Source organism: Hypomesus nipponensis, chromosome 4 (genome assembly GCF_054491055.1).
Source record: "Hypomesus nipponensis isolate SF chromosome 4, ASM5449105v1, whole genome shotgun sequence".
NCBI lineage: Eukaryota > Metazoa > Chordata > Actinopteri > Osmeriformes > Osmeridae > Hypomesus > Hypomesus nipponensis.
The window spans coordinates 16537536-16561651 of record NC_140364.1 but is presented as its reverse complement, the minus strand read 5'-3'; the positions used below and the strand labels follow the sequence as shown (position 1 = coordinate 16561651).

Here is a 24116-nt window from a genome sequence, read left to right as displayed (position 1 = left end):
TGTTTTGGATAGGATTTGGAGATTTTTGGGACCAAATTCACTCTGCCCTGTTGTTGGGCCCATAACTCTGCCTAGGAAGCCCCCAGAGGCCCCAAACTTGGCCTGGCCTGTTCATCAGAGTTCCCTCTACGGGCACGTTTTGAACTGGAGTTGAAGATTTTTTGGACCATATTCGCCCTGCCCTGTTGTCGGGCCCATAACTCTGCCTAGGAAGGCCCCAGAGGCCCCAAAGTTGGCCTGGCCTGTTCATCAGAGTCCCCTCTACGGGCGTGTTTTGGACTGGATTTTGAGATTTTTTGGACCATATTCGCCCGGCCCTGTTGTCGGGCCCATAACTCTGCCTAGGAAGCCCCCAGAGGCCCCAAACTTGGCCTGGCCTGTTCATCAGAGTCCCCTCTACGGGCGTGTTTTGGATTGGATTTTGAGATTTTTTGGACCAAATTCGCCCTGCCCTTTTGTCTGTCTCATAACTCTGCCTAGGAAGCCCCCAGAGGCCCCAAACTTGGCCTGGCCTGTTCATCAGAGTCCCCTCTACGGGCGTGTTTTGGATTGAATTTTGAGATTTTTTGGACCAAATTCGCCCTGCCCTTTTGTCTGGCTCATAACTCTGCCTAGGAAGCCCCCAGAGGCCCCAAACTTGGCCTGGCCTGTTCATCAGAGTCCCCTCTATGGGCGTGTTTTGGATAGGATTTGGAGATTTTTTGGACCAAATTCGCCCTGCCCTTTTGTCGGGCCCATTACTCTGCTTAGGAAGCCCCTAGAAGCCCCAAACTTGGCCTGGCCTGTTCATCAGAGTCCCCTCTAAGAGCATGTTTTGAATTGGATTTGGAGATTTTTTGGACCAAATTCGCCCTGCCCTTTTTTCGGGCCCATAACTCTGCCTAGAAGGCCCCAGAGGCCCCAAACTTGGCCTGGCCTGTTCATCAGAGTCCCCTCTATGGGCACTTTTTGAACTGGATTTTGAGATTTTTTGGACCAAATTCGTCCTGCCCTTTTGTCGGGCCCATAACTCTGCCTAGCGAGGCCCCAGAAGCCCCAAACTTGGCCCGGCCTGTTCATCAGAGTCCCCTCTACGGGCACTTTTTGAACTGGATTTTGAGATTTTTTGGACCCAATTCGTCCTGCCCTCTTGTCGGGCCCATAACTCTGCCTAGGAAGGCCCCAGAGGCCCCAAAGTTGCCCTGGCCTGTTCATCAGAGTCCCCTCTACGGGCGTGTTTTGGATTGGATTTGGAGATTGCCTTTGCCTTCCTGTAGCATCATACAATGTACATTGAAAAGTATTAAAATAAGTAACTCATAGTAAATGTAAAATGTTTTCTTGTAGCCACAGAAAATATTTTTTGTGTACCGTAATTCATCAATTATTTTGGTAAACGTTTAAATTTTAAAGTCTAAAAGTTTTGTCAGAAGAATCACATTTCAGAACAATGGACAGAGCCTTGTTAAGTGAAGCTTAAGAGACATGTACGATGGTTGTCCTTATGAGTATGTTCGGACGTAAGAAATAACGATGGATCGTTATTTTGATTGTAGAGAACCCTCGTAACAGCTACGATCCATCGTCATTGGGAAACGCAGCCCTGCTGTGTCCAGGCTGTCCAGGAAAGTGAGAAAGTTTACACACTTATAACCCAGTAACCCCTTATGCTTAGCCCTGTAACTATGACCTTATAACTCTACAATCCAAACACTAACCCTATAACCCTCACCTATCGACACGCATTTTTCATGAGATTTTCAAATGATATTCGAAGCCCACACGTTGTTCACACATCTCCTGCATGAGGCTGTTCATGACATAACCCATTGTCACCTTTATTCTCATATTAATTCCCAGTCTGAGTAGAAGCATCTGCTAAATAAACACAATATGTACATGATGTATTTGCTCACTGTATAGGTCACATGTATTCTTGCCTTCCACCAGAGGAGGGGGCCAAACTCCTCGTAGCTGCAAACAACACAGTGGGATTCTGAGAAACTAAACAAGCACTTTACACTTTAATCTTGAGTTTATTCTTAACCGTCACTTATTACCACATTTACAAAAAAAATATTATCACAAAACAAGAAAAGGAACTGTTATTGGGAAGCTATGCTAAGGGTATTAATGTGCTGAGTTTTACAGTACCGAAGGTACAAAACCTTGTTAACTGAACACATGACCATTTATGTTATTAACTTTAAAAATGAGAACTGTGATTCTCCATCTGCATGACTAGGAGTCTCCTCCCAAATCCTGCACTGATATCCTCACGGAAACATCAAACCTGTACAACCTGAACCATGTTCATATAAGCCATGAGAGGGAGTGAGGAGAGGACCCAGATGGGCTCTGTTTGTTCTGACACAAGAATAATCTGGTCCTGAAGGAGTTCTACTTGTACGTGCTTCCCTGCAGGACAGGGACGTTCTGGACACTGATAGTCATGTTACAGTAATTGGGTTTGGGGAAAAACAAGTATCAAAAACAACAAAACAAAAACAGCTTAAGCTTTACCTTAGATATTGAATTTGACATTCTTACCATCGTTAAGTGGTTCATAACCCACATTTTCTTGGTCTTCCTCAAGCAAAAAACTAACAAACTAAAGGACAATAAAACAGCACAGAGGAAGGTATAATTCCTCTAATTGTGGTTCTGGTGGGGGATTGGTGAGAGGAGATCCTCCCATAACTGGAGACACTTTCCAAAATCTCTGCTGCTGTTGGAAAAAGGCTGAATGAGTCAAACAGGAGCCTTGGTGTAAATCCCTCCCACTTGTGTTGTCCAGCGGTCACTTCTAGGTGGTTTGGTAGCTGTCTGCTGTGATGCTGATGAAAGAGTCAGAAGTCAGGGGACCAGGAGTAGTAGAGCAAGAGTCAGGGGAGCAAGGGTGTTAGTTAGGGTTATATCGTTAGGCTTATAGTGTTAGGGTTAGTGGCCTTGGCTACCTTCCTAAAGGGCCAAACAGGGGTTTCCAGGTGTGTCTTAGAAAAGTGTGTTTCCTGGATATATATCCTCTTTTCCTAAGAATGAATGAAAGCTTTTTGTGGGAATAATCATGTATATGCTTTACAAATTCCCCCCAAAAATTGAATAGTATGTGGCCCCAAGCTTGACCTACAAATAATAGATGTTACTTTTCTAACAAAAACATTACTTGCAATGTTTATTCACAATCATAAAGACCACAGAATGATGCAGCTAAACGATGTTGGCATGTGTGCACATACAGTAGTAGAAACTATCTACTACAAGACCATACTGTTACCCAGATAAGAATGGTGCTGATGTATCTACAGTATTTGTATACACTCTGTTTATTATTTATATCTAAGTGACCATCGATACCAAAGTTCAATTGATTGAACCCTTGAAGATATCATGTGCAACCACAAGAGATGGCAGGCAAAGCGTTTACACATTTAGTTTGACAGGGATGCCCAACCACAAGCACAGTCTGGGAGCGGATACCATGCCTGACTCAAAGTCCTAAAGTTCCAGGTCGGCAAAAGGCATCTATGAATAGGTGATCTAGCCACTGGCCTGGGCTCAGCTGCAGGGTCTCTGTGCTCTGCTGCAGGGTCTCTGTGCTCTGCAGCTGGCCTAGCGTGGAGTCACTGGGGACACAAAGTGCACGTGGGTCTCATGGCTCCTGTCAGAGCAGCACTGATGTCTGCAGGACCTGGAGGGGTGGAACACATGTCTGGGGCAGGGTCTCTCTCTGTCTACCAATCTCTACCTCTTACTCCCTCTCTACCTCTCTCTACCTATCTCACTCTCTTTACCTTTCTCTATCTCTACCTCTCTTTCAATCCACCTCTTCCACTCTCTTCCACCATCTTCCTCCCTCTTCATCTCTCTGTACCTCTCTCTCTATCTCTACCATTCTGTACTTCTCTCTCCCTCCCTCTTCATCTCTCTCTCTACCTCTCTCCCTCACTCTTCATCTCTTTCAATGATGTTTCAGGATGTGAGCCCAATCTAAACTGTGTTTTTAATAAAGATGACTATGCTGGTTGTGGAACACAGGGCACAGTGGATACACGGATGAGGTTGGGCGAGGCGTGGGGTCAGCAGGGATGGGGCAGAGGGGGTTAGGATGTCGGAGGTGGTGTGCGGAGGAGGGGATGTGGGGGAGGGGGGCCAGTCAGCAATGGCAGCCTTTCTCGGCCGCTGCTACTGCCTCCTCATCCTCGGAGGGGTACAGGACCTTGGCGGTGAGGCCGCTCTTCACCCCGTCCCAGCCGTCCCGCGTGCAGATCTCCCCCATCTTCATCAGCTGGAAGATGTCTCTGGTCAGCAGCTCGAACGCCCGCTCCACGTTGCTGTTGCACTTGGCGGATGTCTCCACGTAGCGCACGCCCAGGTCTGCAGCCAGCTGCTCCGCCTCCTCACGACTCACCCGTCGCTCCATGGTGAGGTCACTCTTGTGTCCAATCAGAATGTACACCATGTGGTGGGGCAGGATATGCTCACTCACTTCCTTGTGCCACTCCCTCACGTGGTCGAAGGTCTTGCGATTGGTCAGGTCAAAAACCAGCAAGCCTCCCACGGAATTGCGGTAGTAGGAAGTGGTGATGGACCTGGGAGGGAAACACAGAGAGATGTTGACTGTTCAGTTAACCTGGGAGGACCAAACTCAACAGATGGACTGTTGTATAATGTAAAAGCTCAGACCATTTCCATGAGTGTATCTCTACATAGACAGGTACACAGGAGGAGTATTGGTGTGACCAGAGACCCTGGAGCTCAGCCTGCCCACCGGGGTCTCAACCCTGACCCTAACCCTGATCCCACTAGGGTCTTATCTCTGCTTCCCTGCCCTCATTCTACCTTCCACTGGAACAAATACAATACAACTCATCTCCAACACTGGATGACATATTAGGACCCGATTCTTTGATCAGATGCATGAATGAACAGGCCAAGGCGCAGATCTACTCAAGTGAGAAATTGTTAGGTGTGTTCTGTACACATCCTCGAGGCTAAATCCCTTTCATTCGTTTTACTTTCAAATGAAACATATCTGAAGGCAAAGTTTACAAAATGTAATGGGAGGCCTTTTGCTTCATAGAGATGAATTGCGTGCGTGACATCCGGGGCAGCAACCCGGAGACTGACGTTGTTTACTATGTTATCTCTGCGCGGAGCTAATGGGATGTACGCAGATGTCTAGGCTGTCGAGCATAAATAATATTCATTCTACATCCTTTAACTTAAAACCTGATATACACAGCATTATCCTTAGTGAAAATGTAAACGACAAATGTATTGAAATTCGTTCTAGTTTTATGAGCACCGTCCTTATCGAAAAGAAAAATCAAGGCGGTTTGTCAATCAACCGTGAATGAATGCCAATGATGCGCCCCAATTGGCTGCTTCTTATATTGGAGTAAAGGCCTATGGAGGAGATGACCTCTTTCCACAGAGCCCTACATCATACTAACACTAACCGTTATGTTTGAAAAACGTATAAGGCTGTAAAGTCTATTTTGTCATCGTACAAAATGTCCGTGAATGCTACAGACATATTGAAGGCTCAGGCTTTAGCGTTTTGGCTGATTCATAATTCATCTGCTGGGTGGGTACAGGCAACTGATGGCTGTCAGAAACGATTGTTTATCATAACGACGGTTAGTCTTTAACCTGTTCTACATCTCACCTGAATCGTTCCTGGCCAGCCGTATCCCAGAGCTGAAGCTTGATTTTTACCCCTGGCTCGATGTCTAACGAACGGGCATAAAAATCTACACCAACTGTAGGATCTGCAACATCGCTGTATATACCATCAGTGAAGCGTTTTAGCAGAGACGATTTTCCAACGGTAGAATCTCCGAGTAAAATTATTCTAAACTGATATTGCCACAAAATATCCATCGCATGGCTGAGGACGGATCCGCCGAAAGGGGTTGGAAACAAAGCAGCGATGCGTGCGCGGTATTTCCATACAGCCCGTGACTGCCGCGGCTCGCCTTCTGGCCAGAAAGTGATGCGCGCGAACAAGAGAGCGAGCAAGGGCTCTGCAATCATGTGATCATAGCTTACCTATCATGCCGGTATGCTCCCATCTATATAAAACAGTAGCAAAGTAAAACCCATCTTGAAATGGAGGCTATAGTTTTGTTATTTTACACGCCTACACGTATCGCCAAAATATCGTCTCTGTTTTATCTATCAAATTATGTCAATCTTTTATAATGTAGCGCACGTGCTGGCTTGTTTTTCGTTTATCTCAAACTGGTGTGACATTCTGCCACAGCCTACAGAGCCCACATCTGACACGCTACTGTTTAACGAATTAACACGGACACGAGGACACTCTGTTCTCCTGACAAGCACGGGCCCACATAAGCTTCAGACATGGTGTCATAGTTTAGTGGAATAAAATGTCAAATGGTTTGGAAAGCATTCAAGATACAGAAAGACACCCAGCCCGGCCCTGAAGACACCCCTCCACCGAGCTGTCTTCTGTCGGGTCTGGAGCTAGCCCCCTCAGCCCTTAGCCTGGCTCTGCCCTCCTACATACTTCCGCTCAATTTTCATTTTGTGTCTGTACTAGGTCTGGGAATTCGGCACGTAAGTCAGATGTCTCAGGTTAACTTTCTACCAGCAAATCAGCGAACAGAGGGAGTGGCTGAGAACGATGACATTAAGGTTGTGCGCTAGTTTGAGATGTAGTTCCGTAATGGCGGCGGACAAAATATGTGAGCGAAGCCATTCGGTCCGTTGTGGCAACGCTGCCGAATATCCAGAAGGGAAAGCCGGAGCAAGAACAATCTTTGATCCCCACGGGGTTCATTTGATTTTCCAGTTAACTCCGTTAGTGGTGAAGGGTTGGCTAAGGCAAACGCTAGCGATTGGTTATGGCAGATCCAGAGTGCCTCTGGGCAGATCCAATAGTTTTAAACTTTAACAGAGTACCCGCCTTCAAGGAACAAATGTGTACAAATGAAATGTACGAGAGTCTGGTTAGGACCAGGCCCTAGCCCTCTCCATGGTGCTGAAACAGACTGGCTCAACATGGTCTGATGGAACCTGTCCTTTATTGAGCTTCTAGAAAGTAAAGCAGATCCATTTGACTTGCACACCAGTAGCGTTTTTATTAGAGACAGACTGTATCATAGGAAATGTTGTCAGACTAGTCTTTTACAGTCAGAATGGATGCTGCATCTTCTTATGGGGTTATGTGTGCATATCCGATTGGTTTCTGATGGCCTTCATCCTATTATGAAATAATCATCTGTCTAAGTTTTCTCCCTGAAACTGGCGACATATGCAGATCATTCCTGCAGCTAAGCCGTTCATGTTAACTTAAAACAGCAGCTACTTCAGTAAGCAGACAGAAACCTATTTCTAATATGTGGGACCCACAGTGAGGTTGAGGGTAATGGGCACTGGATTATTTATGTTTAGTTATTTCTGTTGTGTTGCCCCACTCATGTTGGGTTTTTTGTATTCACAATGCCAACTATTATATTGTTAGTAAGGCAATATGGGGTTGCCATAAGTAAGGCTGACACAGGCACTTAAACGGGTAAGGAAACGGTGCAGGAGCAAGTGCTCGCACGTGCGATGTAGGGTTCGGGTTAGCAAAGCCAAACCTAATGCATTGTGGTACAGGATGGGAGCAGAGCCAAGCCTGATGTAGTGTGATGCAGGCTGGAAGCAGAGCCTGGCCTGGTGCAGTGTGATGCAGGCTGGTAGCAGAGCCAAGCCTGATGCAGTGTGATGCAGGCTGGTAGCAGAGCCTGGCCTGGTGGAGGCCCGTAGCAGAGCCTGGCCTGGGCTCCTGGGAGGATGAGAGTGTGATTAGGGGGATGTGGAGAATGGTGATGGAGGTGATGTGGATGGTGCACGTATAATTACCGGGTATGAACTCGGGGTGTGGCGGAGAGTCCTTATGGGTAGCAGCTTGACCGGATCCCCGGGGAGCCTGGATAGATGACAGGGCGAAGCAGAGAAAAGGGGAGGGCGGGAGGGAGACAACAACATGCTAGCACAAGGACCAGAGCAATTGAAGACACTTTATACAAACCTCGTAATTTAAACGGGGAGTTTGGTCGTATTCTTCCGTCCTTTCGCTAGGCTGATGCGATTTAGTTGATTGGAGTGGAGGAGGATTCTTGGTGAGCCATCTTCCTCCCGAACTTTAGTTAGTTAATCTAACTCCCTTTCGTATTCTGAAGGCTACTGGGAAGACTTTAACCCTAACTAGCATCAGGTCCAGCAAATCATTCCTAAGAACCGTTGTACTCCCGGAACAAGTGCGTCTTAAGCCTTTTCTTGAAGGTGGGGAGACAGTCAATGTCTATGATGGAGGTGGGGAGTTGATTCCACCATTGGGGGGCCAGATAGGAGAAGAGCTTGTGTTGGGATCGGGCGCTCTTGAGTGGTGGGACGTTTATGTTTCTCCGCTGCAACACACCTGATTCAAATGATTGGCCATTACACGGCTTCCACAGAGCTTGATAACAACCCATTCATTTGAAACAGGTGTGCTGGAGCAGGGAAACATCTAAAACATGCAGGACAGTGGCCCCTGAGGACCAGGATTGCCCATCCCTGCTCTAAGGCCCAATCCCAATGTCCCCCCTGAACCATGAACTCTTACAAACGTGATTGATGTGACCTGATAAGTGATACTTAAGTTCCCTCAAACTAAAGTGCTCAAAATGTTATGAATATGAATGGGACAGGACTTTGCCGAATTATCAGCAAAATAGTAATGTTGTTGGATTAAATCTGATGAAAGTTTATTTGGAATTGATCGTCATAGTACAAACTACACAGTTCTGGCTATATTAACCATCAATTACCTTTATGTTTAAACTTAGTTGTAAACCATGTTTAAGATAGGGTTGGTTGCTCCTTCCATGCATGCTTGTTTACTGTTCTTCTTCTATTTTGTCTTATGAGGCAGGTTTGCCGGGACATTTTTTCTTGCTACAGGGCAAAACCTGGTACCCAAAGTTTGCTCGGCCAAAAAGAACGTTAAATCTTCCGATAAAAAAATTGACGCCGTCAAAATGGGTTTGCGTTAACACCGTCAATAACGCGTTTAACTGACAGCACAAGTGTTTATCTATATTTTATTATGTTTACACATTTGTGCCATGTTTGGTTTGCGAAATCTGGAAAACCAGGGTCTTGAATAGGCGAGCTAACATTACCTAACTAGTTAATGAGTTGAGTCACACGCACATCTTTTGTTATACATTATTTTGTTTACCTACAGTGCAAAATACAAAAGCATAGTAGTATAACTATATACACAACTTTATACAGCAATTAGAACATGTCATAAACGCTCATGCCTCTTGTCTTGCACATCATTTTGGACTTCAGTGAGCTAGAATGCAAACGTTAGCCTGCTAGTTCCTCTCCCTCCAACTAGCGAGTTTATAGATTTCTGCTCAACAAGTTTGGCCATAAAAATGGCAGGACAATGTCTCGTTTAAAAGACGTGCATTGAATCACAAATTCAATTTGATGAATCTGTTCCTAGCAGAACACTTACTATTGTAATAATAATAATAATACATTGTATTTCTAATGCACCTTTCATCTGAAAACAGATCTCTTGTAAATATATCTCGTCAGCCACAAGGTGGCAACCTTGCCATAACGACCAGAGATTACAGGGTGAGTAGAGCAGTGGAGTCGTAGTTTCAGTCCTTGTGTTAGGTGACTCCATCGACCAATTAATACATCAAACTCAGCATTGTCTGGATCCTCCTGATCTCTGGGTTCGGCAGTAGGGCGGCACTCAGAGTAAGCTGATATCTGATGTCAGATCACTGTGCAGTAGAATAGTTTAAATAGATACAATATAGATGGTTTCTGTATATACAGTGTGTGTATGTGAGTGATTCTCCTTTGTGTCCTGGAACCTAGGGGCAGTGTTGGGGAAGACACTCGCAGGCCTGCCTGTGATTAAGGGTTGTACTTATTTTGTCAACACTAGTATTTTCTTCTGTTATTCTTCTATTATCCTTAAAATCCTCCTCTCTCTCTACCCCTCCATCCTCTCCTCCCCCCTCCTCCCCCCCCCTCCTCCCCCCCCGTGGGAAAGCCTGTGCTGTGTGATTGTGGTTGTTCTTTTCTGGCTCCAACGAGTCCAGAATAGTGCCAGTCAGTCACTTTTGTATGTGTGTATGCGTATGAGTGTATGTGCACTCCATAAACATTCCCCTTTATAGCGTCCGTCTGACCACCGGCCTGCATCCACACAAAACCACACTGGTTCAGAATCCAGCCTGGAGACACACACACTCATACACTCACACACACTCATTCATACACACACACACACACACACGCATACTGACACACACACGCATTCCTACACACTCATTTATGTGTACATTACAAACACACATTTAAGCCACACACCTAACAAAGCGTGGATTAAAAAGATTTCTATTAGGTAACACGCAAGTCTCTTCTTTTTCAAATCCTGCTGAAGAAGTTAGTTTCAGTGTCAGGTTGTTCCTGAGAAACATCTTCCAGTTGTCATGACTACACCTGTCCCATGGTGTCAGCTATTTGACCATACTCCTTCAGATCTCTCTCTCACACACACACACAGACACACGCAAACATAGAACATACTGGCAGACAAACAGGGAGAGCCAATATCCCGTTGGTAGACCACAGAATTGACTAGAGAGAGAGACAGACAAATGGAGAGCGAGAGACAGATATAGAAATACTTATGAGGCCAAACATTTATAAACGTCTCTTTGCCAATGAGAGGGCACTATGATGAGCCTGTTTGCTTCCCTGTGGTTAACCAATGCATCCTCTGTTTCCATCTTGTTTATCCTCTTTTGGAAAAAGGCCGCATCTCCCATCAGCCTCCACACCAGACACTCTGATAGGGCTGAAGGGAGATGTAGCTGTTTGCAGACTTGGTCAGCTCTTGACTCCTGAGATTTGTGATGTTTGTTATAGACCCTGACGCAGTAGCACTGAAGGAGAAAATTCGCCCTCTGGTGTTCATTCTGACAGCTGCAAATCATGGAATAGCTTTCTTCTCGTTCCGTTTTTATGGAACTGGTGTGAACACCGAGATTGAAAAAAGTTCACACATCCTTCACTCAAGTAGAAATACAGATACTCATGTTTAAAATGACTGGTAAAAGTGGAAGTACTGACTAAACTTTTTCACTCCAGTTGAAGTAAAGAAGTGTCGTCTCTGATATTTGTTTAAGTATAAAGTAACCATTACTACACATGTTTTAGTGTCACGCTGGTAACTGGACCTCACATCATATTAATACATTAATGCAAAAAGACACTAAAGACACGCAGAGCATTCACCAGGAATCCTTTTTAACGCCGACAATTTCAAACATCTCCATCATATAAGGCCATGGGTGATCAGGAATGTCTCTATTCTCGGTCATGTCAACGTCGTTAACTCCCTCTGTCATCCATAACATATTTTTGAAACCTTTAGAAACAGCTTTTTTCCCACACAACAAGACACAAAAAAGGTTAAAAAAATCTCAAGGTTTTTTCAACATTTTGAAATGTTTAATCAAAATTCACACACAGTGATTAGAAGAGAGGAGGAGAGAGGGAGAACAGAGAAGCCTGGAACAGAGTAGTTTATCAAGAGCAGCGCACACTACAATACAGCCGAGTATCGTCATTTAGTACTCATCAATAATGCAAACTTTTTTATACAAATATTTTTCTTGCTGCCTTCTGCCTTGTTCCATGGTAGCTTACATACAGCTTACCCCGGAAAAAAGCAATGACAAGAAATAATATTGATCCTGCCACAAAATACATATTAAAACTAAATTAACTAGCCTGGGTTTAAAATGTAAGAAGTAAAAAGTACAGATATGGTGTAAAAAATGTAGTTAAAGTAAAAAGTTGTCAGAAAGTGAAGTAAAGTACTGTACCAGAAAAATTGACTGAAGTACAGTAACAAAGTATTTGTGCTTCGTTACTTCCCATCTCCGATGAACAGCTATGAATCTAAATGGTTCAATACAGTATGCCTCTGTATTCAGACACACACACAATGAAAAGTAAAAGGACGAGAAATTGGACATGAAAGGCACCTATTTTTTGTTTGACATTTTTTCAAAACATTCCATGTCAAGTCAACAGAATAATTCACGTTACTGTAATATGAACACATTTTAAATGATTTGTATACTAAGAAATCCAAACATCACAATTTTTCTTTTTTTTTATGAAGGTCTCTTTTGAGCCAAAATCTCAATTATGTCTCTTGTTGTAAACATGCATTTTTACTTACTTACATATGACTTGTGTCCCTTAATGTAGAGAACATGAGAACATAATGACATTTAGGAGTGTTGTCCTGTTCGTCTGCAAGTCACATTAACAGACATGTAGCTTCTACTGCACATCCTCAATCCTCTCCTCCACTACTCACCCACACACTCACAAGGATATTGAGTTTACATAAGTTTATCATCCACTGCACATTCTATTTTTGCTTGAGGGATAAGCTAATGCAGCTCCCTCCATAATTGTTCTGTTCCTTATTCCTTCAACTTTTATCCTTTCCACCTTCTCTTGATCATCTGAGAGCTTGGCTCCTGTCGGACATGGCTTGAGAGAGGTTGAAGTCTAGAGGGAGGGTGAGGTCTGGAGGGAAGGTGAGATCTGAAGGGAGGGTGTGAGAGGAAGAGGTCTGGAAGGAGGGTGTCTGGTGGGAGGGAGAGGTCTGGAGGGAGGTCAGGTAGAAGCATGACCATGGTCTCTCTCTTCATGGTCAAGTGAAGTCGGACAGGAACAGGATGTCTGGTGACAGTGTCCAGGTGGACCAATTAGAAGGCTCCAATCATCTCGGTTCCATATCCCTGTGCCGACTTGGCCCCCACCCCCACGCCCCTGCGCTGGCCCACGGCAGAGCCCAGAGCGGAGAAGGGCCTGAAGGAGACTTGTGGCGGGGCAGAGGGGGAGAAGGAGGAGGAGGGGAGGAGAGGAGAGACTCTAGGGGTACTGGGAGAGTGCTGGGCATGCCTCTGACTGGAGGAAGGTGGGGTGAGGGAGGGGAGACGGGCATGTCTGTGGGTGGGGCAGGGTGGGGAGAGGGCAGGGGAGGGGAGAGACGGTGCCCGGCGGGTACTGGCCAGAGAGGCAACAGGAGGGCCGAGCAGCGCCCCCTGCTGGGAAGCCAGCCGCAGGGAACCGGACGAGGGGTGATCCCCCAGGAGAGATGGCCCCCTACGGCCCCCCTGGAGGGAGGAGGCTTGGGAGGGTGGGGCCAGCTGAGGGAGGGAGGGCCAGGCCCAGCAGGTTGGTGTTTGAAGCAGGAGCGGGTCGCTGGCACACTGAGACAGGTGGGACACTAGGCGCGCCCCCATAGGGTCGGGGGTCTGCCCCTCCAGAGAGCTCAGGTACCGAACCACCTCCCCAACACACTCCCTGAACCCCAGCGTGCGATAGTCCCCTGCCAAGGCACGTGCATCCAAGTAGCCTGAAGGTCCACAGACAGAGGGAAGGAAAGGGAGAGGTATTATGAAAGAAGAAGGAGAGAGGGAGGGAGATGGAGTCAGGGAGGAAGGCTTACCTTTACCACCCATAGCATGCAACAGTTTAAGGTGGTCCACAGTCATCTGCAGGATCTCAGCCTTCTCTAGTTTGGAGGAGCCCTGACAGGGATAGAAAGAGAGTGCTACCTTAAAATCCAACGACTCACAAGGTTCTAGGGGTGCTGGTTGTCTTCCTGGTGATTGGCCGGGTACCTGATTGGCCGGTTACCTGTTTCTCGAAGGCACTGGGGACTAGTCTTCTGAGCTCTGATAGGCTGTGGTTGATGCGATCTCTACGTCTCTTCTCAATAATCTGAACAAGAGGAGCAAGGGGACAATCAGAACCACGATCATCCTTCAACGCTCAGCCAGGTGTATACTCAGTGGTGACACTGTGCGATCCCCCCTGAGATTAACTTACTCCTCTCCTCCTCTTTCTGGCTAAGATCTGAGATGTGCTGCCAGGGGACATGGAGCCAGAGACTGGACTGGAGAGAGGGAGAGGGAGAAGGAGAGGGAGATGTTCACTTTGATTGTATTACATACTGTTTTTGTTATGCTCTCTTTAATACAAGACAGAGGCAAGATGGCACATTGTTGATTTCAATCAGAGTACAAAAGATGGAAGAGAAGAGAGGAGAGGAGAGAAGAGAAGAGGAGGGGGGAGAAGAGGAGGGGAGTAGGGAGGAGAAGAGATTAAGAGAAGAGTAAAGGAGAGGAGAAGGTAAGAGAGGAGTAAGGAGAAGAAGAGAGAGAAAGAGTGGAAGGAGAGGAGAGATTGTTTTGGTTTAACGCCAGTTTACAGACATTAGTTGCAGTTGGATGACATGCAACTCTCCTTCCATGCTACCAAAGCATTTTTTGAGAGATGATTATATAGCTTCAGGGCATCTCTGTAGCTAGCTCCTCTAACATGCACGTTATGTTGTGGAGTCTCTCTGAACACGGCCAGTAAATATGGAACTTGTTTTTGGGAATGCTCTCATCTTACATCTCACAAAGAGCTTGACAGCTTAAAGTATTTTAACCATCGTCTGTTGGAGCTGTGTTGGATTTGGACATAAGACACTGCCAGTTTCTCTTCATGTTCCAGTTTAGATTCATAATATGATTTCAAATTTTTGCTTTCTCTTCCTTTGAACATAAACCCGGGTAAGTTGAGTTGAGGTTGAGTAAATTCAAAATGGAGATTACATTTACCAGACGTTCTTATCCAGAGCGACTTACAGTAAATACAGGGGACAAGTAGGGTGAAGTGCCTTGCCTAAGGACACAACGTCATTTGGCCCAGCAGGGAATCAATCCGGCAACCTTCAGATTACTAGTCCAACTCCCTTACTGCTCAGCCATCTGACTCCGAAGATCAATCAGTCTTCAATTTACAATGTTCCAAAATGACCAGTATAGAAAATGTTTTCTCACAAAAATAAGACTTTTGGGAATCTCATTGAAGATATCACTATAGTAACACAACTTAACCAAGGCTATTCACGAACTTGATATGAATTATACATTCCTGTACATTTATATAACAATACACATGGGAGTGAAGAGCAGGGTTATTGTCAGGAAACTGAAGAGAGATTAGATTAGATATTTTAGATGATTTCTGACATAAACATCCCATAATACTGAAAACTAACTTGTGCAGGTCAGGACGATAAACAGGTCTATAAACCTTCACCCTGCATCCATCAGGTCTATAAACCTTCACCCTGCATCCATCAGGTCTATAAACCTTCACCCTGCATCCATCAGGTCTATAAACCTTCACCCTGCATCCAACAGGTCTATAAACCTTCACCCTGCATCCATCAGGTCTATAAACCTTCACCCTGCATCCAACAGGTCTATAAACCTTCACCCTGCATCCATCAGGTCTATAAACCTTCACCCTGCATCCAACAGGTCTATAAACCTTCACCCTGCATCCATCAGGTCTATAAACCTTCACCCTGCATCCATCAGGTCTATAAACCTTCACCCTGCATCCATCAGGTCTATAAATCTTCACCCTGCATCCATCAGGTTTATTTACTCTCATCTTGACACCACACAGAAGAGGTTCAAACTGAATTTCAAGAACAGTGATATGAAAGGTTCTATTTCTGGGGCACTTTCAGTTGGTCAGGAGTTGTAGGCTAACTGATTCCAGTTCAACCTGCACTGTTACTGCTCCACATCTACATCTCGGATGGGATTGATAATTAACCTGTTTGTTTAAATATGATTGGTCAATCTGATAAATCTAGAATTCTGTTCATAAAGACACCCAACGGTAGGCATGTTACAATGATGACTGACATAAATCTTTACTCTTTGATTAACGTACATTTTAAAATCTCAGGTGTGTTTGGCCACTGGACTGTAATGTCTGGTGTGATTGGCCAAAAGGCTGTTATGTCCGGTGTGATTGGTCAGAGGGCTGTAATCTCAGGTGTGATTGGTGGATGTTCTCACCAGTAGCTGTCCTCCTGTCCCACGTCGATGAGCTCGTCTGCGTCCGTGTCCGGAGAGCTGTAGTCATGAGGTCTCTTCATGTCCCCTCTTCTTCCTCTCCTCTCCAGGACAGCCAACGGAGGCCAAGGTGGGGATTGGATGGATGGCCCTTCTCTTCTCAGTGGGAATTATTCTCCTCTACAGTCTAGATGGACGGATGGATGTATGAAAGACTAGATGTCACACTCGACCTCCTCCTCTTCTCTGTTCTTCTGTCAGGTCGAGCAGCTTGGTCATCCTCCAGAAAACAACATTCATCAGGCAGACGCTGCTCATAAACTGCTAACCTATCACTGCTAACCCTAACCCTATCAGTGGCATCCAATTATAGTCTCTCAGACTTTCTATCTCTCTGTCTCTCCCTCTCCTCTGTGTGTCTCTCTCTCTCTCTCTCTCTCTCTCTCTCTCTCTCTCTTTCTCTCTCTTCTCTGTCACCCAGTGACAAAACAAGACTTTGGCACTTGGGCAGGGTTGCCAGTTTTGGCTCCCCCTCTCTTTCCTCCCTCCTTCCCTCTTTCCCTCCCTCCCCTTTCCCCTCCATCCCCTCTCCTCTCCCCCAAGCACACCCCCATGCTCAGTCATCCTTTCAATTAGCCGTCGCTCTGTGCTGTTTCATCCCACACTGCCTCTCTCCCTTCTTTTCTCTCTGGCTGGTCCTGTAATTACACCTCCTCCTCTAAAGAACAATAGGAGAGAGAGAGGAAGAGAGAGAGGAGAGAGAGGAAGAGAGAGGGGAGAGAGAGAGGAGAGGGACATGTGGGAAGAGCTGTCCCAGTCACAGCTGGTTGGGGTGTAAAGATTAAAGGGTTAGCATGTGATTGTGAAAGAGATCTGTCAGTAGAGTGTGTATTTGTGTGTGTGTGTGTGTGTGTGTGTGTCTGTCTGTCTGTCTGTCTGTCTGTCTACCTGTCTGTCTGTCTAACTATCTGTCTGCCTGTCTGTCTACCTGTCTTTGAAGAGAGGGGTCCGTCAGGTCAAGAGAGGAATCAACTAGTGAGTGTCTGAACAGAGCGGCTTTTCACCAGACAAGATAGCAGTCTACACACACACACACTTAAATGCATATACAAACAGTACATTCACACACACATACACATGCACACCAACACTCACACACGCACAAGACACATACACCCACACACACACACACACACACACACACATACTTTGCCATCTCGGATACACTCATTACTTGTGTTGCTGCAACCGTGGGAAGATCTCTGGTACAGGTTACCATGCCAATGCAAGCAGTTGCTGTCAGGAGCAAGCTACTGACCAAGCAGTGTGGTTGTGTATGAGTGTGTGTGTATGTGTGTGTGCATGCATGTGTGTGTAGTATACCCCCTCCAACACAATTTGAGTGTTTCTCTTCCTGCTTGGCAGACTGGAAGTAATGTTTCATACCACCATGCCTGATCAGAAGATCTCTCTCTGTTTTTTGAATGAATGTGTGTGCGTGTGTCTGTGGTTGTGGTGTGTGTGTCAGGATGAGAGTCTAGAGATCCCATCTTCTCCCTCCACCCCTCCACCCCTCCCTCCCTCCCTCCCTCCCTCCCTCCCTCCCTCCCTCCCTCCCTCCCTCCCTCCCTCCCTCCCTCCCTCCCTCCCTCCCTCCCTCCCTCCCTCCCTCCCTCCCTCCCTCCCTCCCTCCCTCCCTCCCTCATCCATCCATCTATCCTTCCCTCCTCCCTCCCTCCCTCCCTCCCTCCCTCCCTCCCTCCCTCCCTCCCTCCCTCCCTCCCTCCCTCCCTCCCTCCCTCCCTCCCTCCCTCCCTCCCTCCCTCCCTCCCTCCCTCCCTCCATCCCTCCTCCATCCATCCCTCTTCCATCCATCCATCCCTCCTCCCTTCCTCCATCCCTCCATCATTTGCAATCATTCTTTAATTCTGGTCTGGATTTCATCTAAAGTCTTTCCATCAGGAACGAGAGAAGGGTTAGGGTTAGGGTCTCTGAGACTCTCTTGTGAAGGTTAGGGTCATTCACAGTTCAACTTTCTTCTCCTTCGTTTTGCTCATGTTGTTCATGTGCACCTTCTCCTGGATTATGGATTGTGGACTGGATGTTGGATTGTGGACTGGATTATGGATTGTGGACTGGATTATGGAGGAATTCTATGATATTTCTTCAGATCTTAGTCTCCCACTTTACACACACACACAAGCACCCACATACACACACCCCATTAACCAAGGCCACTATCTGGCTGCAGTTTTAATGACTCACACACACCCTCACACTCTTTAATACACACACGCATTTGCGCCCATCAATACACACAAAAATTGTATATGGGCCAAGCACTCCCTGCATAATCATTGATGCATTACTTTTTCTGTTGTGTGGAAATCTGTAAGAGAAAACAACCATGTTTGTACAGGAATCGTTCCAATTTAAATTTAGCAACAGTTATGTTGCTAAGATTACCAGGTTGACAGTCTGGTTGGTTATGATAATGTTTTTCTATTTATTGTAATATTTAATCCTGCAATATTACCTGTAAATACGGTCAATAATAGAAAGAATGAGAAAGGGACACCGAGAGAAGCAGGGAGAGAGGGAGAGAGAGAGGCAAGGACACCGAGAGATGCAGGGAGACGAAGAGAAGCAGGGAGAGAGTAGCAGGGAGAGAAAGGGAGAGATAGAGAACCAGGAAGAGAGAGAGAGGCAGGGAGAGAGACTCTTAGATAAATAAAGAGGCTAAAAGCCAAGCAGAGGAAACAGTGAGTGTATTTTGTGGCTGCAGAGTGGGGTCCCTGTTCCCACAGCACTGAGGCCTCTGAAGACATTCACCATGTCACACACACTCTCACACACACTCACACACACACACACACACACACACACACACCCCAGAGCGCAGTGCTGTGGTGGCTCGCTGGTGCCGGCCCCCAGACAAGAGGAGAGGGCCTTGAGAGCCACAGGCAGCCATTGTGCTGTCGCCGCGGAAACCAGCCTCTTCATGTCAGACATGTTTTTCTGTTTGTTTTCTTTTTCATGTTCTTAATGTGGGCCGGGGGAATGCCTCCCTCCCCTCTCTTTGTTCTGTTGCCCCCCCCAACGACCCATCCGCACTGCCTCCTCCTCCCCTTCTCCCCTCACGTTTGTCTCTCGCTTTCTTCTTTCTCTCCCTGGAGAATGTCATGTGTGAAGCTCAGTGCAGACAGCCCCTATCTCTGTGGTGCTGTGGCCTGCCTCCTCTTTCTTCTCCCTCCATCCTCTCTCTTCCCTCTCCTCCCTCTCCTCCTTCTCCTCCCTCCATCCTCTTTCCTCCCTCTCCTCTCCTCTTCTTTCCTCTCCTCTCCTCTTCTCTCCTCTCCTCTCCTCTCCTCACCTTTTTCTCCTCAATTTACTCTCCTCTCCTCCCTCTCCTCAATTTACTCTCCTCTCCTCCCTCTCCTCAATTTACTCTCCTCTCCTCCCTCTCCTCCTTATCCTCTCCTCCTCTCCTCCTTATCCTCTCCTCTTCTCTCCTCTCCTCTCCTCTCCTCTCCTCTCCTCTCCTCTCCTCTCCTCTCCTCTCCTCTCCTCTCCTCTCCTCTCCTCTCCTCTCCTCTCCTCTCCTCTCCTCTCCTCCCTCCCTCCCTCCCTCCCTCCCTCCCTCCCTCCCTCCCTCCCTCCCTCCCTCCCTCCCTCCCTCCCTCCCTCCCTCCCTCCCTCCCTCCTCCCTCCCTCCCTCCCTCCCTCCCTCCCTCCCTCCCTCCCTCCCTCCCTCCCTCCCTCCATCCCTCCCTCTCCTCCCTCCCTCCCTCCCTCCCTCCCTCCCTCCCTCCCTCCCTCCCTCCCTCCCTCCCTCCCTCCCCTCCTCTGCCTCTCCTCCTTGTCTTTCTAGCTGCATTCTGGAGCTTTGGCTTTCTCTGTCGTTTGGCTCCTGGGTCTGTACAGAAAACACATGCAACTCTAAAACAGCAAAACCTTTCTGTCTTTCCCACGCTTAGCCAATTTTCTTCTCAAGATTAAACAAACTCCAACAACAAAGGGATTGAGATAAAAAAAAATTGAGAAAGTGATGAAGAAAAAAGTCTGGTTATGATTCCAGCCCCCCTCCCCCCGCCCTCCCCCTGTAGAATATGCCCCACAGTCCTACAATGAGAAAAACAAAATCTGAAAAAAAACAAGTTACTATTTTGGAGAGTCTGAAGAATGTTGGTGGGTGCCGTGACTCTAAAGACTGCCGTCTCTCTTCCCTAATCAGCCACTCTGACTGTAATCCTCTACCACATCACACACACACACAGACACACACACACACACACACACACACAGACACACACACACACACACACACACACCCAGGACACAGTCCTTCACCACATCACACACAGGACACAATCTTTTATGGCTGCGAGAGACAGAGAGAGAGTAAGTGAGGGAGAAAAGAGACAGAGGAAGGAAAGAGAGAAGAAGGAAAGAGAGAGAGGAAGGAAAGAGAGAGAGAGGAAGGAAAGAAAGAGGAAGGAAAGAGAGAGAGGGAAGGAAAGAGAGAGAGAGGAAGGAAAGAGAGAGAGAGGAAGGAAAGAGAAGAGCCTAATCCGTTTGGTGTACCCTGCTCAGGCACGCAACCCGGCTGTTTAACTCTGAAAGCCCAAAACAGGATTTATCCCTGCATTCACACTGTATAACAACAGCAGGGTGTATAACATTACCAGGTTGTATAACATCACCAGGCTGTATAACAACAGCAGGGTGTATAACATCACCAGGTTGTATAACATCACCAGGCTGTATAACAACAGCAGGGTGTATAACATCACCAGGCTGTATAACAACAGCAGGGTGTATAACATCACCAGGCTGTATAACATCACCAGGCTGTATAACAACAGCAGGTTGTATAACAACAGCAGGGTGTATAACATCACCAGGCTGTATAACAACAGCAGGGTGTATAACATCACCAGGTTGTATAACATCACCAGGCTGTATAACAACAGCAGGGTGTATAACATCACCAGGCTGTATAACAACAGCAGGGTGTATAACATCACCAGGCTGTATAACATCACCAGGCTGTATAACAACAGCAGGTTGTATAACAACAGCAGGGTGTATAACATCACCAGGCTGTATAACAACAGCAGGGTGTATAACATCACCAGGCTGTATAACATCACCAGGTTGTATAACATCACCAGGCTGTATAACAACAGCAGGGTGTATAACATCACCAGGCTGTATGACAACAGCAGGGTGTATAACATCACCTAACCCTAACCCACTCAGGCGTGTGGCATTTTTAGTATTGATGTATGTACCGACTTCCATACAGTTGGTATCAAATTCATTTTTGAAAGATTTTGACCTTAAAATAGCGATGCTTTTTGTAGGAGTAGAACTACCTTGTTGACATGGTAGTGACCCACCTTCTCCCAGTGCCTCTAACCCTAACCCTAACCCTTCTCCCAGTGCTTCTAACCCTAACCCTAACCCTTCTCCCAGTGCCTCTAACCCTAACCCTTCTCCCAGTGCCTCTAACCCTAACCCTTCTCCCAGTGCCTCTAACCCTAACCCTGAAAGCCTTCAAAGTCTCAAATCCTTGTCAGAGTAACACCTCTGAGCGGCGTGACATCACACACAACACCTCCCTGCGTGGGCAGCTCTGGAAAGAGGAATCAGCCTCAAGGACAGATGTGAGCTAACTTTAGAACTTCCTAGAAGGGGATTACTGTAAGTGTGAGGGAGGGAAGGGAGTGAGAGAGAGGAGAGGAGAGAAGGAAGGCGAGGACAAGAGAGAGGAGGGGACAGGAGGGGAGGTGGTTAGGTGTGAATGTTGAATCAACAGGCCTGGGACTAATTGCAGTACAGGGCTCTGTGATGTAAACTTAAACAAGTATGACTGTATCAACACAGTTCTACACTTTGGTCTGGGTTGCCCCTCCCCGCCTCCCTTGCCCCCCCCCCCCTCCCCTGCCCCCCCCCCCCCTCCCCTGCCCCCCCCCCCCTCCCCTGCCCCCGCCCCCCCCCTCCCCTGCCCCCGCCCCCCTCCTCTCCTCGCAACTGGAAGCTTGTCTGGGCCTGCCAGTCTCCCCTGCTGCTAAATTTAAGATAAAATGAAGGCTGGCAGATTTGTTTCAAAGACAGGCGTCCCAAAACTAAAGAACATTAAGTGGAAATTACAGAGAAAGAAAGTAAAGGTTTCCCCTCTTCTCTCTCTCCTCTCCCTTTCTCTCCTCTCCCTTCCTCTTCTCTCTCTATCTTCCGCCACCCTCTCTCCTCTCTTCTCTCTTCTCCTCTCCCTGTCCTCCATCACCCTGACCACAGAGCAGAGTGGTTAGAGTTAGTGTCTCCTTACTACAGACAGGCGCCCTGCATATTAGCCTCAAAATGATTAGTATTATCTGATCACATAGGGATGAAGGGACAAAGGGATAGATGACACACACATTCCCACACACACACACTTAGAGATATATTCACTCAGCCTTTGAGTTTACATTTACATGCAGCCTTTTTGAGTACAGCTTGAGACAAGAACAAGAACACATAAAACATTCACATAGTTTGACATTGGACTCACACACACACATTCCCTTTCCACCACCAGTCCACCACACTCCAGTCTGGGCTCTTTGATGTGTGACGCAGGGTCCTTCTGGGCCCCAGGCTGGATTCCTGACATTCTGAGGGAATTCAAACGTTTCTCTGCTCATACTTGTCCTCCCGGAGATAGAGGAGACTCCTTGCTGCGGCTCCCTCCATTGTCTCCTCCCTGTAATCAGCCTGGTGGGCTGGAAGCTGCTGGGACAAGATACTTCACATAACTGGATTAGGTTTGAAACTGGCAATATTCTAAACACAACACAGAACACAAACAAATACATTAGCTGAATTTGAACTACCCGGAACAATTATTTAGCTGATCTGTTATCAAAAGGACTTTGTGATACTCAGGGAAGTTCTGAGGGCCTTCCCAATCAGGACCAATAGACAATCCTGTTCACAGTGTAACAACATCTCATCTCAGACACACCACAAGAAGGTTTGGTCACACAACCACTTCCTAACCAGCACACTCCTATAGTTTAGGAGTATACTTTAATGACAAGAGTGCTTAAACACACTTCTTAAGTCAGTAGTCACCGACCTCCTGCTTCACAGCTGGGACGTCCGGAGTACAACAGACAGCACAGCGTCAGGTGAGAGGCTGGGTCATAGCTCCAGGTGAGAGGCTGGGTCATAGCTCCAGGTGAGAGGCTGGGTCATAGCTCCAGGTGAGTGGCTGGGTCATAGCTCCAGGTGAGAGGCTGGGTCATAGCTCCATCAGCCTCGCTGATTTTACAAGCTCTCCTCCGGCTCTTCCAGGAACGGCCTGGCAGACCGGTTTATAATGGTTTATATTTAGGGGTTATGAGAGTGAATGGAGTTTTATGAGCTGCTATAAATGTCATTCTCCAAAGAGAAGGGTGTTGGGAGGCTGATGTATGTAGTTCCTCCAGGTCTTGATGCTTCCTGCTTCCCCATGGGAAAGGAGCTGAAACAAAGAATCTGTCCAGTGGCAGTCCCTGTGTGTGTGCTGGGCTGGGCTTGGCTGGAAGGGCGCGGTGCAACACCCAGAAGAACGACTTGTTTACTTTTGTCTTTTTGTTTTCTGACTTTGTCTGGAGGTTTTCTCTCTGGGAGTGAAAGGCAAATAAACACATTCCTGCGTGGAGGACGATGTGGCGGATCACATAGTAGAAGTGGACCCCCCTCCTCTCTCCTCTCATAGTAGAAGTGGACACCAGGCTGCCCCCCCCACCTCTCATAGTAGAAGTGGACACCAGGCTGCCCCTCCTCTCTCCTCTCATAGTAGAAGTGGACACCAGGCTGCCCCCCCCCCTCTCATAGTAGAAGTGGACACCAGGCTGCCCCCCCCACCTCTCATAGTAGAAGTGGACACCAGGCTGCCCCTCCTCTCTCCTCTCATAGTAGAAGTGACACCAGGCTGCCCCTCCTCTCTCCTCTCATAGTAGAAGTGGACACCAGGCTGCCCCCCCCCCCTCTCATAGTAGAAGTGGACACCAGGCTGCCCCTCCTCTCTCCTCTCATAGTAGAAGTGGACACCAGGCTGCCCCTCCTCTCTCCTCTCATAGTAGAAGTGGACACCAGGCTGCCCCCCCCCCTCTCATA

General features: G+C 47.2%; 2 protein-coding genes across 2 annotated transcripts; both read right to left on the bottom strand.

Moving 5' to 3' along the window:
* Nucleotides 1–2031: 2031 nt before the first annotated feature.
* rab42a (RAB42, member RAS oncogene family a) lies at nt 2032–6123 on the bottom strand. Its single transcript, XM_084695490.1, has 2 exons — nt 5651–6123; nt 2032–4571 (listed from the first exon to the last, which is right to left on the bottom strand). The coding sequence occupies exons 1-2, from the start codon at nt 6016–6018 to the stop codon at nt 4136–4138; spliced, it is 804 nt and encodes a 267-aa protein (XP_084551616.1). The 5' UTR covers nt 6019–6123; the 3' UTR covers nt 2032–4135.
* A 5443-nt stretch (nt 6124–11566) lies between these two features.
* Nucleotides 11567–16244, bottom strand: heyl (hes related family bHLH transcription factor with YRPW motif like). Its single transcript, XM_084696020.1, has 5 exons — nt 15972–16244; nt 13933–13999; nt 13741–13824; nt 13550–13631; nt 11567–13456 (listed from the first exon to the last, which is right to left on the bottom strand). Exons 1-5 carry the CDS (start codon nt 16049–16051, stop codon nt 12804–12806), a joined length of 966 nt encoding a protein of 321 aa, XP_084552146.1. The 5' UTR covers nt 16052–16244; the 3' UTR covers nt 11567–12803.
* Nucleotides 16245–24116: the final 7872 nt, after the last annotated feature.

Excerpts from the sequence above, each read along its gene's own strand:
- heyl (XM_084696020.1), bottom strand. The coding sequence starts at position 16,051 with ATGAAGAGACCTCATGACTACAGCTCTCCGGACACGGACGCAGACGAG. Across the intron at positions 13,825-13,932 it reads CCAGAAAGAGGAGGAGAGGA|ATTATTGAGAAGAGACGTAG; the intron begins GTAAGTTAATCT and ends CCTCTTGTTCAG. Across the intron at positions 13,457-13,549 it reads GCATGCTATGGGTGGTAAAG|GCTACTTGGATGCACGTGCC; the intron begins GTAAGCCTTCCT and ends GTGGACCTTCAG.
- rab42a (XM_084695490.1), bottom strand. The coding sequence starts at position 6,018 with ATGATTGCAGAGCCCTTGCTCGCTCTCTTGTTCGCGCGCATCACTTTC. Across the intron at positions 4,572-5,650 it reads GCTGGCCAGGAACGATTCAG|GTCCATCACCACTTCCTACT; the intron begins GTGAGATGTAGA and ends TTTCCCTCCCAG.